General features: G+C 50.3%; 1 protein-coding gene across 2 annotated transcripts in view; it reads left to right on the top strand.

Annotated features, from left to right (window-relative positions):
* ZNF277 (zinc finger protein 277) overlaps positions 1-15,334 on the top strand; it is a 76,107-nt gene that overhangs the window by 47,797 nt on the left and 12,976 nt on the right. For both annotated transcript variants that reach the window (XM_024563030.3, XM_045197352.2), the window contains exons 5-7: positions 8,267-8,358; positions 9,102-9,212; positions 11,009-11,141. In XM_024563030.3, coding sequence (XP_024418798.2) covers positions 8,267-8,358; positions 9,102-9,212; positions 11,009-11,141 — 336 coding nt within the window. The remainder of the gene's footprint in view (positions 1-8,266; positions 8,359-9,101; positions 9,213-11,008; positions 11,142-15,334) is intronic.

Genomic DNA, 15,334 nt, shown 5'->3' with positions numbered 1-15,334 from the left:
TTCCTTTATGTCTCAGACAAAGCTGAAACCAGTTCATTTTGTTGATTTGTTTTTAAAACCTGTATGATGTCCCTGATAATGTCTGTTTTAATGCCGTTATTCCTGCCTCTACGCGCAGAGGCGTGTTTTGTGTGAGTGTATTAAGCACATTGTATGAGCGTATTGCCGACATAGACTCACTGCTCTAGTCATCGGACCCTGGCAAGCAGCTTAGCCTGTCTCAGGGCTACCTAGCTTTTTCTTTTTTTTTTTTTTTGACACTTAAAATGGAATTCTTTGGAGGAAGAGTAGCTTTTTATGTGACCCTAGTCAGAGAGAGCACTTCTCAAATATTTAAGTAAGTTGCAGGCAGATTCCGTTTTGTAAGTGGTTGGAACTGTGTATCAACATCTGTACACAAAATTTATTCATGTTTCTGTTGTACTTTGTTAATCAAACTTGGCCCCTAATCTTTACATTAGTGGAAATGTACTGAGCCTTTTGTACTTTAATTCCCTCATCTTGAGCACTCCATCAGATGGGATAAACGGAGCGGTAAGAAAACCAGCCTTCAGGTGTCTCCTGAGGGAGGCTAACACGGAACCTCCACACTGGCCGTCGGAATAAGCGAGCACAGGGGCGGTGCACCTGGAGGTGTGTGTTCTTGTTGTTCATCTTCGATTTGTGCCCATTCCACCCTGTTTCTTCCTTCTTTGCTCCCATTTTTGTGCTACACAGTTCAATAGCTGTGTGAGACTCCCACTAGGTCGAGGTGGGGTGTGAGGCAGTCCTCCCAAATGCCTCAGGTACTCGGGCTCTCTGCCACCTGCCCACCTGCGGCCCTCAGACGCTGCTCTCACTGCAGGGGGTTTGTCGTGTGACATCGGACAAGGGCACGGGGATCCTGGCTCCTGGCTCCTGGCCGGAGGGGTCCCAGCAGGCTCTGCCGCGCTGTCTCCTGTCCTGGCCACACAGCTTGCACAGGCGAATGTCCCGTGTCAGCACCTGTCAGGCATTTCTGATGCCGATAACTGAAGACACGTCAGCCTCGGGTTTACTTCCTTGTCAGTGCGAGCTGTTCCCACGGGCTTTGTCATTCTAAACATCAGGTTTTGTTTTCCTGTGTACTTACCGAAATTGACATTTTCTAAATTGCTTTTTCCTACATTGGCTGATTTTTGTAGCTTTCCGCCTAACGCCCATTTTCATTTCCTACGGCCCTGTCGTCCCCTGTGACTGGTGAGTGCTGTCTGCCGCACCTGCCGTCCCATTATTGCCCCTGCTCCCCGCAGGCAGAGATGAGGACGGGCGCTGACCCCTTGCTGCTGCACTTGACATTTTAAACCAATTAGAGCCGCGTGCAGCTCGTTATCAGGGCTCTTTGCCGAACACATGAGCTGATCTTGCCTTCGTACAACTGGGGTTTGTATCCAAGTCCAGTTTGCAATGAAACTTTTACCTGATTTCATCAGCCACTTGGAGAAATTCAAACACACAACATCTGCGACGCTCTCTTCATCCTTCTGTTCCACAAATCCATGAATGAAATGTGGGCTCTCCAGCCTGCATTAGATGTTCTTAGGAAAGTAAAGCCACAGGGCCGGCAGGCTCTGATCTGCACCTCTTTGTGAGGCTTTAGAGGGACTGTCTCCCAATATCACCCTTTTTGTTCATAAGGGACTTTCAAATTTATGCCACAGCTAATCCTATCAGATACCAAGCTTTGCAGAGGAGGAAAAGAGAGAAGGGGGAAAGAGGGTGGAGAGGAGGAAGGGAGAGGGAAAGAGAAAGAAGCGTGTTCCCTGATGGCCTGGGCGGCTCCTTTCCATGTGCCCCTCCCCGATGCCCAGTCAGCAGCCATCAGCATGCGCCCCACAGGACACCCAGTGCCATTAAAGCTCAGCACCGTCTTCTCTGTCACCGCAAGTGAATGGCAGTGGGAACCGGGGTGCCGGCGTTGGTGATGACAAGGCTGACTTCCACCCTGAGTCCTACCCCGTCAGGGGATGTGGAGGACATGAGGACCACAGGAAACAGCAGCCCCATCGGACAGGGACTGGGACACCTACCTGGGCACTGTGGGGACCCCCAGATGAATAAAGCACTTCTGTCCTTGGCGAGCTCACACTCCAGTGGGGAACACTGAGAGTTCATGATGTACAACTAGTGACATCGGCAAGGTCTTCCTAGCAGTTAACCATGAACTGTGGAAGGCCGCAACTGAGTTTGGAAGAAGCTCCCTTCCCCACACATCACAGCCTAAGTCCCAGGCTGGTGAGATGTTCTGTGGTTTGAGACTTAGGGGCAGGGCTCTTACAACCAAATGAAATGTGTGAGCCGAGGGTAGTCTTGGTGGGAGGTGTCGGGGAGAGGAGCATCGAAAGACAATCTTGTGACAAGTAAAGAAGGTTAGCCCTGGCTGGTGTGGTTCATCCCACACCATCCCGTAACCAGGAGGTTGTGGGTTCAATTCCTGGTCAGGGCACATGCCTGGGTTGCGAGTTCAATCCCCGTTCCAGGCGCATACAGGAGGTAACCAATCAATGTTTTCCTCTTCCATCAATGTTTCTCTCCCTTCCTCTCTCTCTCTAAAAAAAACAATGAAAAAGTGGCCTCAGGTGAGGATTGAAAAAATAATAAAAAATAAAGAGATACTTTTTAAATAAAGAAATTTAAATATTTTTATAATAAAATAGTGGTGAGAAAATAAGTCAGTGACAGAGTCAAGGAGAAGCTACCATACTTGAATAGCTCCCAGGTTCACTAAGTCACTTACACGTCGTGCTGTAGCTATGAGTAACTTGATTCCTCTAAACCCAATCTCGGCAAGTAAGTGAGGACTTCCTAATTCACCAAATTGGTTAGTCGGATAATGAACGCTGTTACCGATATAATAGTTGCAGAAATAAAATAATTTCTTTTTCATCTTCATGATTTATTTTAAGTGAAATTTGATCAAAAGTACATGTTATTTATTTGATGTTCCTATTTTAAGAAATGAGGAAATTTTCCTTTTTGTTTTTAAGGCATGGGCACTTATGAAAAATAATAAGTAGGTCATTTATTAAAAATAATGAGTAGACTTTGTTAGAGAATAATGAGAGACTTTGTGAATAAGTGGGAAAGTAGTTTGCTATCATTTTATTTCACAATATTTTTAAATAATAAAACAAAAGTAATGTTCTACTTTAATGTACCTAGTTTTCTTAATGATTGGATTCAGTGATTATCACTCTAGTTCATTTCCATATCTTCACTTGTATCTCCTATATTTCTTAAACATTGGTCTTTGGTCTTGGTAACATACATAGTTATTCTTTTAAGATTATATACATAGAAAAAAAAGATTATATACATAGTAAAAGTATGTATACAGTATTAAAAGTAAAAATGATTCATTGAAAAAAATTAAAACATGTCCCCCAAATCCCTACCCTAAAGCAATGTAAAACTCTCTTATGTATTTCTGTGTATTCATAAAATTTAGAATTTTTAAAGTCATAACCAATAAGAAATTCCCTTTGTTAGAATACGTTACCTATACAGCAGGGTGCTTGTGTAGATGGATATCTCAGCAACTTTCACGATTGCCATGGAAAGCTCTCTGCTCTGAGTGGAGCGTAAGTGACCCCGTCCACAGCCACGCCCCCATCCTGCCGGCAGCAGAACCTGGGTGCAAAGCAGCTGTCGGCACTTACTGAGCACTTTCTGTAGCAAACTGCGCACGGGGCACGACGGAGCCCGGGCTCTGTTAGTAGAGGTGGCTTGGGACTCAGCTTTCTTTCCTGAAAACCAATCAACGTAGGTGCCAATGGAATGTACAAACTGGCCAAAGGACAGGTGATGTCTAGCAGAGTGGTCAGGGACAGTCACCTCTATGGTTTGTAGAACGTTTCTAAAGCAGTTCAGAGATCCCCAGAAACTGAGTCCTAGAGAAGCAGCATGCCCAAGGCCGCGTGAAGAATCTGCCGTAAAAACAGGACAGGAATACGGCTCTCCTGAGCCCCAGTCAGCCCCCACCCCCACAGAGATGTGGCGCTGGTACTGATCCCCGAGGAGGTAGGGTGCAGAACACCCGTAGAGGGATACTGGTGGAGGGAAAAAGACAACAGTCATTCCGGGCCCTTGAGGGGCTTGAGAAATGAGAATAGGTCTTTGTGAACCACTATTGAGAATAACAACAGGGTTTGTGCTGGGAAGCAACACAAGAGAAGGTTGGGATCAGGTGCGTGTTCTAAATAAGGACTACGGGGCTTTCTTCCGAAGAAGCTTAGTGTCGCCTGCATTCTGGGTCAAGTACCAGTTCTAGCTGATTCGCGTCCAGATGCAGACATTGCGTGTTTGTAGACTGATTTTTTAAGGCCCAGCTACATCCCTCTAGGCACGCATCAGATAGGTGTACTGATTAAATGTAGGCACCAGGAAAGTCCCATAAATCTCTCCTGGTGTCTGGTAGTTGGTAGATCCAAACAGCAGAGAACCCAGAAGGAAGAAACAAAGCATCCCCATCAGATGAAAATAACGGCCACAAGGCCCATCCAGACAAGAGGGTGGCGGCCGTTCCTCCTCAGGTACCAAACATTGGACTTAGTTGTATTCATAGGATCTGATTGTCTGGGTTTTGTTTAGCTGGGTTTTGAGAAATCTTACAGTTTTGTTCTGGGCTAAGGAGAACAGGAGGCTAAGCAGAGAACAGCAAGTGGAGAGGAGGTGTCGTCAGGGAGCCAGTGGGTGGGCACAGAAGTAGACGCACTGGCAGTGAAGGAAAAGGTTCAGTGAGCAAAGGAGACAAACCCAGACGGCCATGAAAGAGAAGAAGATCAGACCCGAAGGGCAGAGCCGTTTTAGAGGGCAGCGTGGTCCTGAAAGCTGGGCCGAAGACGTGTGCTTCAGTGCAGCGCGCAGCACCGGGCCCCGCCCCACACGGCCAGGTCCCGCCCCACGCCAGCAGGTTAGATTGCGCCTGGGTTTGGAAGGCAGAGACAACGTGGGCGGTCCCTTGGAGACCATCCTGTGTGGCTGTTAACCCTTGAACCACCCAGTTGAAACTTGTACACCCTAGAAAATCTGCTCATCCCGAACACCTTGTTCTAATTAAGTCAGAAACAGGCGTAATTGTAATCGTGTCTGTTGTCTCTCCCGTTATCGCAGTATGTTCTACAGCCCCCAACGCCAAGAAGCTAATCCGTATCAGACCCACCTAAATGAAACTTTCTTGTAGGAAAGAGTCTTATGTTGCCCTGCCTCCCCAGCTCTCCACCCCCCGGATTCCGAACCGTTTGTGCACTAAACAGAACAGTCAGTGTTATACGGCTGTAATGCAGTGTTGTCACGTGCCCCAGCGGGTACCTTCTGGGGAGAATAAAGCAGTGTGGTACCTGACCATAACACCATCTCTGGCACCAAGTAGCTCTGTGGCTTCAAACAGTCATCCCGAGATCTCTTTATAGGGAATCGGGAATAGTGTCATGAGGTCCCTGTCCATTCTCGAGTTCTAAAGGGCCGGTGCTGAGCAGTGTCGGTCACGAAGGTCTTACTGGAGCGGGCAGGTGTAGTTAGCAGAATAGAATAGGTCCATGGGGAAACATTAGGAAAACGGCCAAGAAGGAGCAGGCAGAGTGTTCTTCACATCATTGCAGCCCAGAGAGTCAGGTGTGGCCAGTGGCCAGTTGGAGCCCAACAGCTGGGTGGAGAATGCAACTAAAGCAGAGCTCCCTGGCCCCCGGGCCCCTTCTTCCCAGCCATGGGGCTCTTCCATGCACTGGTGGCATTAAAGTGGAAAAAGTCTGATGCCAATCAAATGAACAGAAAATAAAACATGGTCTGCGTGGCCCCCCTCCCCTGGAGGAGGGTCTGGGGAAGAGTTTGCACAGAGTTTGCACAGTGGGCAAAAGGCAGACCTTGACAGAACCCACCCAGGTAAGAATGACAGGAGTGAAGGAGGTGCCTGAGCCGCGGAGATGAGGGCCCAACTGGGACTCCCGCCGCGTGTCTTCCTGTGGTTGTGGGCGGTGCAGGTGAAGCAGCTGAGAGTTGCCCGTGGCGTCATCACCGGCAGGGGGCTGCAGACCACAGGACAGAATAGCCCTGTGCCGGGTTCGCACCCTAAAAGAAGCTTGCTGCACTGCCTGCCCGCCCCAGGCTGCCACTCCCCGGCGTGGCACACAGGCCCTGAGGGTGCGCTGATATAACACATTTGGCCAAAGAAGGCTTTGGATGGCTTAGTATCCCTCTGGTTTGGACTCACAGATCTTTTCTGTTTGTGTTGAGTCAAAACTAAGAAAACGTTGAGTGAGATCTCACTCCAGCCCCATCTGGGCTGTGTGGTCTTGAGCCTGTGAACTGGGGCCAGACGGTGGCTGCCAGTGATGTGGACAAAGTCCTGGATGCAGGGCTCTGGAAAGTGTGTTCTTTCCAAGGTCAAACCACGAATGCTTGTAAAGGTTGTTTTCCTTTTCCACTGCCTCTTTTATTGGACTTTTACTGTCCATTGCAGTTTTTAAAGAGCAATAATCAAAATTATCTGATACGTGAACCTTACCCCTTGTATTTCTTCTGCTTTTATCATATGTGCTGTGCACCTGAGGGGTCGAGCAGAGTTTTTGCATCATGCACATCAGAGCTCCACCACCTTCTGGTGCTGTGATTTCCGGAATGTCCCCTGGAAGCCCCTCCGCCCGGCTCCCAGACTCCTGCCCACCATGTGCTGCAGCTCCTTTCCAGTCCCTTGTCCCGCAAGTCCCACCATCCCAGCTTGCTAAACACCAATCTTTTCTTCTCTACCCAGCGTTTGGGTTCAGTTTCTCTATGTTGCAATTTGGAAAACACCACCCGGCAGAAAATGGACCATGTGTTATTCTCTTGTCCTCAGAGTCACGGCCCTGTTAGCCCACATCTCCAACAGACCAAATACTCGAAGCAGTTTGTTTTATAGCTTACAGGGGAAGTGGAATGTCCACTCTTCTGTTGTGGCTGAAAGCAGAAGTTCATGAATTCATTTTTGTTATGGTGGCTCCTTATTTTTTCTTCAGTGGATTAGTATTTCTAGATGTTTGGTGATACGTGTCCAGAAAGGCCACATGGAATGTATTAAGCTTCTGGACCCTCGCTCATTTTTGTGCAGTTCCATAAATACGTACAGAGTCAGCAATACACTTCCCGACATTCCTATTTTGAGCCCCATGCTACGAGAGAAGCTGGGGAGCAGCATGCCAGTGTAACATAAGAACAGCAGAAAGACTTTTTTATAGCTTCAGAGAGTCTTCCGACCCTTTCGGAAGAGGAGGTGGGCGGCAGCTCCCAAAGGGGCGGTGGGCGATGAGCGGGGGAGTGGACGCTGGCTGATAACAACGCGATCCAGCCTCTCAGAACCCTTTACTCACGTTGTCAGACTCAGCCCTGCACACCGTGCCATGAGACAGTTTCCCTTCCTCTGCAAGTGAGGAAACTGAGGACTGAGGAGGCTGAGTCGAGTCCAGGTGAGGGCCAGGTTTCAGACCTGGGGCTGCTCCGCGTTTTGGAGCCGAAGCTCCGACGTCTTTGCCGTTGTCTAGAAATGGCTGCCTGGCAGTGACGGGAATCAAGGTGGATCTTACAGAACAGATACGATTTGCAAGAGTGAGAAAGCAGAAGTAAATAAAATGACCTCAAGGAAATGTAGAGCCACCCTAGTTAGAGCACAGTGCTACCACAGCATATTTAAAATTGTTTCAGTTAGAGAATAACGAGGTAGCTAGCTGTGCATGCAGACAGTCGTTAAGAAAAGTGTTTCTCGAAGCCAAAGAGAAGACGGCCTGGGCGAAGGAGGTTTGAAGGCGGGGGCCCTCTGGAGACACACTTACAACAATCCCGTAGTGGCTGATTCGAAGGGGGGTCGGTGCCATCGTTGGCAAAGGGAGAGAGAAGGACTAAGTTCAAGTGAGAAATTGATGGGAATTTGACTACAAAGTAAACTGGGAAGTACGGAAGGGACGCGGCAAAGACCCTGCCACACTTCTGGTTTTGAAAGAGAGTGAGGTTGCGGGGTGCCTTAGGGAAAAGTGGTGAGGTGCTGCCGACTCTGCGTCTCCTGTGTCGTGTCCCGATGGAGCATCACTCATCACGGGAGTTGACCAGGACAGACTTGGGATTTCAGTGCAGGTGGAATGGAGAAATTTGAAATCTCGCCAGCTCCCCGTACTGGGCCCCTTTGAGCTCCGACCCCGGTTTCCTCCCACCCAGCCTGGACTCTGGTCTCCGGCTGCCCGCATTCCTCGAAGGCCATTCAGACGCTGTTTCTCCTTCACAGAGGGGCATTCTGGAGCAGCAGCAGCGGGAACGGAGCGATGACAGTTTCCGTGGCGTCTGCATGTTTTGCAGTGAGGAATTCCTCGGAAACAGGTTTGCCTCTACGCGTGTCTTTACATGTGACTGTTTTTCCTGTGGAAACTCATCCAAACACCTGCCACGCTTATGTGAACCACGTTCGGGGGGTCGCTCAGGTCCCTTCCGTGGTGTCGGCAGTAAGTTATCCAGGATGCCTGACATCGAAGATGGACTGCAGCTGCTCTAAGCAGAGCAGGGAAATGAATGTTTTAAATGCCACACATAGATTTATGTTTAACGTGTAAAACTTTTGAAGTCGGCTGGCAGGCGAGACTGTGTGAGCAACCTACTGTGGACACACTGTCCTATATTAACTTGTTAACTAACCTTTTAGCACTTTTGCTGTTTTACTTTTGTCTTAAAAAAAACCAAACCAACACTGGATCACTGCGATCCCAGGCTGAAGCAGGTCCTAGTTGTATCGGGCAGCTTCCTCTTCCCTTTGCCTGTGATGAATCGGAAAAGTAGTAAAAGCAGTTTCTGTAGCAGTTCAAAGGTCAGAAACCCAACTCACCTGTGGAGTGTGACCCTGCCCAGGGGCAGACAGTGACACGAGCTTGGAACCCCTCTATAGAACTGGCGTCACTCTATGTGGCTGGCAGGCTGGAACCCACCCACACGGCCCCGCGCGTGTTTCAGTGGGGAAAGTCCTATGTCGTTCTCCTGGTCAGTGTCGGTCGCCACTACCCAGGCGCCGTTGCCGACCCTCTGTTCCGGGCGGCCCACACCTAATGCACATCGCTCCACTTTCTTCCTAGATCTGTCCTTCTGAACCACATGTCCAGAGAGCATGCCTTCAACATTGGACTGCCCGACAACATTGTCCACTGCAGTGAATTTCTGCATACGTTACAGGAAAAGCTCGACAAGTAAGTCCTTCTTGATGAAACACAGCCTGAAGCTATGGCTCTTGTGAACTGAAGAAATGGGCTTTTCTCATAGTTCATGTTGGAGGACTTCGCGTTTTGTATGACAGTCCTCATTTTGTGCGGATCCTATAGTTTGATCTGTTTTTTAAATGAAAGGATCCCACACGTCAAACAACGTACACACCACATCAGGTGTGTTACATACGGTGAGAAGAAGATGCTCGCCGTCCAGCCTGAGAAGCAGAAGGCCAGTCATTGCTTTATCCCCCCGGGTGCTCTTTCTCACAGGTGTTCCCAGAAACCTCTGTTCTGAGTTTTGGACTCTTCATTTGTTTACTTTTCACTATAATTACTTTACGCGTTTAGTACAGTAAATACACTGCCAAACTGAGGTTGTCCCGCCACTGGGTGTGGGAGAGAAGATGCCGCACGCACCCTTCTGCCCTTTCCTGTTTCTCCGCATTTGTGTCCCACGGCACTCCACCTGTCCCCAGGTCACATCCTGCGACCTTGGGTCCTGGAGCCCAGCCTGTAGCAATGAGGAAGGACATTCTCAAGGTTATCAAAATGCCTTTCAGAACTCTAGCCACTTTCCTTTCTGGGAAAGAGTCCAAGATTTTTCTTCTCAAAACCTAGTTTTCTTTATGTAAATATAATACTGAAGAATGTGGTATCTCAGCCCACAGCGTGTAGAGCAATAATATTAAAAAGATGTATCAAGTGATATAGATTAATTATAAAAACTTCTGAATTCATATTCTGGTATCAACACCACATTAAAGCAAATCCCTTCATTCTTTTATTGGAGGACCCTTTGTTTGTAGAATAATGCCAGAATATCAATCATCGTCAGCGTATCGCTCGTTAATTGGTTACTATAAAAGACCCCAGTTATTTCAATGGTGAAGAAATTTTTGAAAGGGTATTTAGTAGACATGAAAAGAAGAGTTCAAAATGGAAACACCCAATTTTAATCATTTGCAAAATTTTGTGTAGAAGGTATATTAATTCTGTGTGACTCCACAGAGTGGAGCTCCAGTGACTGTTGGGGAGAATTCACAGGATGTCCGCTGTCACACTTAACCTGAGAAGGACATGTCCTTTGTAACTGGTTAGAAACTGGCCATGACTGACTGGTCAGGTAATGAATTCCCCATCAGTGGAAGTATTCGAGTAGAAGGTACGTGAGAATGATAGGATGATAACTACCATTTGTGGAGCACTCACTGTGTGCTGGGTATTTTATTCATCATATATAGAAATGATGCACATACGCACGTTTCTCTCAGCTACATATGAATTACATAGGCATAAGTGTGTGTGAGTTTTAAAATTCTGTAAGGTTAGGTATCGTCTTCAGTTTAGAGGTCAGACAACGCATGGCAACAGAGAGGGGTCAGTCGCCCAAGTCGCCCAGCTCTTAGGTGCTGGAGCTGGGCGTCACGCCCTGCAAATCAGCGCACGGGAGACACCGAGCATGGACCCCTCGTTGTGCGTGGCGGACACAGCCGGGGCTAGGTATCTTTACAGTTATGTGAGAACACGCCCGCGTTTGCATTTTTAGGATAGGCAGTTTGGTTAGTAAACCATCAAAATAACATGGGCTGTCTTTGCCAGTTTTAACTAAACAGCCAGCTTAGCCAACTTGAAAATACATGCGCCCCACAGAGCCGGGGAGACGCAGTGGGGGGGGCTCTGACAAGGCTGCCCCCACCCCTGGAAGCTTCTGTGCGACCCCAAACGAGTCACTGTGGCTCGGGAAGGACGGAGCTGACCAAGTGCCGTGTCTGCCCCAGCCTGCAGTGCCTGTACTGCGAGAAGACCTTCCGGGACAAAACCGCCCTGCGGGACCACATGCGGAAGAGGCGGCATCGCAGGGTCAACCCGAAGAACAGGGCGTATGACCGGTTCTACGTCATCAACTACTTGGTGAGCCTTTCCCCTCACAACGTGAAACACGGCGCATCCCACAGACCAAAGCCCGTCGGGGCCGTGCGCAGCGGCAGCCCATGGGGCGCACAAAGGCCGAAGGCTTGGGGGGCGCTCCCCCCACGGCCGGCCTTAAAGTGTTAGTTTGCAGACACGAGCGCTCTGGGTCTGTCCTGCTTTGCCTGTTGTTCACAAAGTAAAAATGTCTGTAGAACTCACAGTGGTCTCGACTGAAAAAGTACCCACACCCTCCATTACCTTGAGGTGGGAGGCATCTATATCCCAGTCGAAAACCATGCGTCTGCCTCTGGCTGTGCGATGTGCTGTGCTAGGTCATTCTTTAAAAAAAAAGCAACCCAGTCTCTTCACCCTTCCCCTCTTTTTCCGTTAAAATACCCTCCCCTTCCCCACCCCCCAAAGTCACCTCTTGTGCCAGTTTATTTCAATGGAAATTTTAGAGAACAAAGCCATGTAGGTCGTCCCCCGGGGCAGGAGGACCTGCGTGTGTTTGGCCTGTGGACAGACGGACAGGGGGATGGACAGGGTACGAGGTTAAGGACTCCCTTAACCTCCCTTTGCACTGAACGCTGTCCTTGCTCAGAAGCCTCAACCCCAGGGACCAGCCCCCGTGGGTGGCGGTCCCTCCAGGGAAGAAAGGTGTTCAGCTGGAGGCGTGTGTTGTGAGGGAGCGGTTGGAAGCCCACAAGGGGATCTGTGATGGACACCGTGACTGCCGTCCCTGCCCCATCTTTAGGTTTTTGGGGGGGTTGCATAACAAATTAGGAAAGCTGCTACTTGTGTAAAGAGAGGGGTGTCACTCTGCAGTGGGATTGGAGGACAGATGCGAGTTCTCTTTCTGACACTTTTCTTAGCAAATGGAAACTTTTTCTTCTTGCTATAAATGAATTGGAATTCAAACCCATTGGCCACAGAAGGCCTAATGGATTATAATCAGCCGTTTTATCTGTTGGGCAGAAACGAGCATCTCCTGAGTTACACGGGAAATCTCTGCTCCAGGGTGGAATTCCTATGTATGCTAACTGGTCCATGCAGGGTTGGAATGCAACCGCCTTTGAAGCAAGTCGCGCATGTGTTTGAAGACGGACTCAGAGGCAGCTGCTGCCTCTGTGGCAGTGGAGGATTTTCTACAACTCCCTGAGGGCAAAGGCACCCTCGAGCCCTCCTGTGGGCCTTCCAGGCCCCTCGTCAGTCATTGGGGAGCCTGGTGTGTCCCAGCCTGCGGGCATGGGCTTCGTGTTGGCCGAGAAGGGCTCGGCTGCCGCAGAAAGCTTGGGCAGCGTCTCGTGGCACCTGCTCCTGGGCTCCTTCAGACTGACACTTGGGAGCTCGGGGATAAGCAGAGGGCTTCTCTGTCAGAGGAGACTTCGAAGGCACGGCTCGCTCACATTCTGCTGGCACTTTTAGAAAAGTCCGAGGCTTGGTTCCCTGGGCATCAGGCAGCATGGCTGTCGAAACTGAGCGTGTCTGCGCAGCCAGCTGTCTCGGTAGTGTCTGACACGATGCTGCCCACGGATGCCCGCCTCAGGTGGGCGCATCTTAGGGGGCGTGCTGCAGGAAAGCGGGAGGCTTTAGTAGCCACAGAAAATGAAAGTTAAATCGTGTGAGGGTCATAGTGACAGAAGGTGTCTCTGGGCAGCATTTGAGCGCCTGCTCCGGGTCAGGCACTGGCAGGTCTCTGTCACGTAGCCTTAACCACACCCCGGTGACACAGGCTTTGTCATCGCCCCCTTTTATAGCTCTGAGGACGCGGGCTTGGAGCGATGGGGTGGTCTTCCCGAGGTTACATGGCGGTCGCGCACTACTTACTTGACCTCCCTGCGCCCCTGTGTCCTCCAGGGGTTCCCACTTTTTACAAGTGAGATGACACGAGAGCCCGCCCCGTGGAGGTCGGGATTTTGGTCGGGTGACGATGATGAGTCCCGAACGACCTGTCTGCCCTCCCTCGCCCGTTCTCTTCTCTCACAAACTAGAACGCGCGCAGACGTCTGCGGGAGGCTGCAAGAGCTCTGACCCACAGCCTTGACCTTCCCGGCCCTGTGTGCTTTCCGCCGAGGTAATTAGCCAACAGTAAGAGTGATTTTTCCAAAAACCTACAGTGTGTTAATGATGCTGGAGCACTTTGGCAATGATGTGAACTTCCCTTTGAAAAGGACTGAAGAAGCCAATAAAGTCTCTGTAGAGTGTAAGTGCCCTAAATGAGAGGAGCGCGTGCCACAGGCACCAGCCTTGAGAGCAGCCTGGGGTACTGCCGTGAGGAACGGGTGTAATAACACGTAGAGCGAGCATGCGGAAGACTGTTCCCAATACTGATGGCAGGGAGTCGGAGGACAGTGAGGGCCCAGCGTTGCTCAGCATCATTTCAGTTTCGTCTTACACCCCATTAATGACAATCTTTAATTAAAGGAATAACGGCTTCTAAGGGTTTCCTTAAGCAATGAGTAAAGACACTCCGTTTGTAAAGAGGAGAGGCTGGTGTGTATGCACGACTGTGGGCAGGAGCAGGGCTCCGCGGCCTGCCCTAGCGTCAGCCCTGTGCCTCTGCCACTCCCAGCCTCTCCTCCGCAGCAGCATTTGCAGACATTCGAGTGCCGTCCAGGTACCAGGCGCTGGGGGGGCACAAAGGGAAGCACTGCCGGCCAGGTGGTGGATCTGAGGCACTGGCTCTCAGAGTGTGTAGGCTGGGGTGGGAGGCAGGCCCGTGAGCACACTCGTTTGCACAACTGGTGAGGGGGTGTGGTGCTCAGACCTCCCCTGCAGCAGCAGGCCCTGCACTCTCTCCTCACCTCCGCTTCAGACAGGGTCTGTAGACCAGCCCCCCGGGGGGCGGGGGGGTGTCCGATGCTCCTGGCAAGAAGCACTCTGGCGGTCACCGCATAGACTGACAGACAGACGTAGTGCCAAGGGACAGAGGCTTTGGGCTCTCCTCTGAGCTCAGCAAACTGGCCGGTTCCCTTTCCTTCTTGGGCGGGGCCATTTCCATGTTGAACCATGCGCACCAGCTTTTGAATACTAACGGGCTTGCAACTCCACTCGAGGCCCTTTGCACAGTCTCTCAGGGGTGTCCAACCTTTCGGTGTCTCTGGCCCCATTGGAAGAAGGGTTGTCTTGGGCCATTGTGATTTTGTGATCACGTGACATTGTGACATGTAATCACCAAAACATCTCGTGTTTTAGGTAAAGTTACGATTTTGTGTTGGGCCACGTTCATGGCCATCCTGGGCCACATGCAGCCCGCAAGCTGCGGGTTGGTCACCCCTGCTAGACCATGTCCTTCGAGTGCTGGCAGATGGGAGGTGTGGGCAGCAGCAGTGGTGGTAGTAATGGGGACGGTCGCCAGCAGCGTCACAATCACACGCTCCGACACCCCTGCTTTGGAGAGCAGCCGACCGCTTGGCCTCCTCGTCGCCGCTCCAGTGCATGGTCCCCAGGTGTGGTGTCGCAAGCCCTGAGCTTTCTAAAGGGAACTATTTTTATAGTGGTTTTATCGCTCTTTGACTTAATTTTTTATTCTTAAAGTGTACATAGCCATTATAACAAGTAGGATTTTAACCTTTCGTTCCTACTTTAGTGATAGTTCTCTCTAATGAAATGATTTACATCTCAAACACTCTAACAGGTTTTTCGTATAAGTGCGTGCGTTTAGGGGCGGGGGCTGGGAGAAAGGGTCTTGTTTTCCCATGTTTTTCCACCTGCTCATCGCTCACAGCCATCCGACACAGGGGCCTGAGGGGCGCTCTGCACACCTCCGCCGACAGGCCTTCCAGACTTTTTCTCGTCGTCACTGCTTCCCTGACGTGACTCATGAGCAGGCGAGAGTCCTGTCTTAATTAGAGAGTCCTGTGCTGTGCTCTGCTTCTCTCTGGGACCAGTTGCTGTGACAAACTAGACTTGCCTGCTCCAAAGCAGGGCACTCTAGGACAGTCGGGGCCGCTGTCCCGTGCGAGCCACTTGTTTCCTGGCGTACCGAGCACACAGAGCTGCATCTCCCTCTCACGTGCTGTGTGGCCAGTGCCACCCTGCCTGGGTGCGTCCCTCCACATGGTACTGAACGCTGAGAAAGGTGCAAAATAAAGCTTTGAGTTCGGAACTTGGACGGTGATACTCTTTGTTGCTCTTGGCTACAAACATTTATTGAGAAGCACTATTGCCCATGGCGTTGAGAATGGTGATAC

The sequence above is a fragment of the Desmodus rotundus genome, chromosome 6 (assembly GCF_022682495.2).
Source record: "Desmodus rotundus isolate HL8 chromosome 6, HLdesRot8A.1, whole genome shotgun sequence".
In the NCBI taxonomy this organism is placed as follows: Eukaryota; Metazoa; Chordata; class Mammalia; order Chiroptera; family Phyllostomidae; genus Desmodus; species Desmodus rotundus.
The sequence above is the reverse complement of the archived record's forward strand: the minus strand, read 5'-3'. Positions and strand labels throughout refer to the sequence as shown.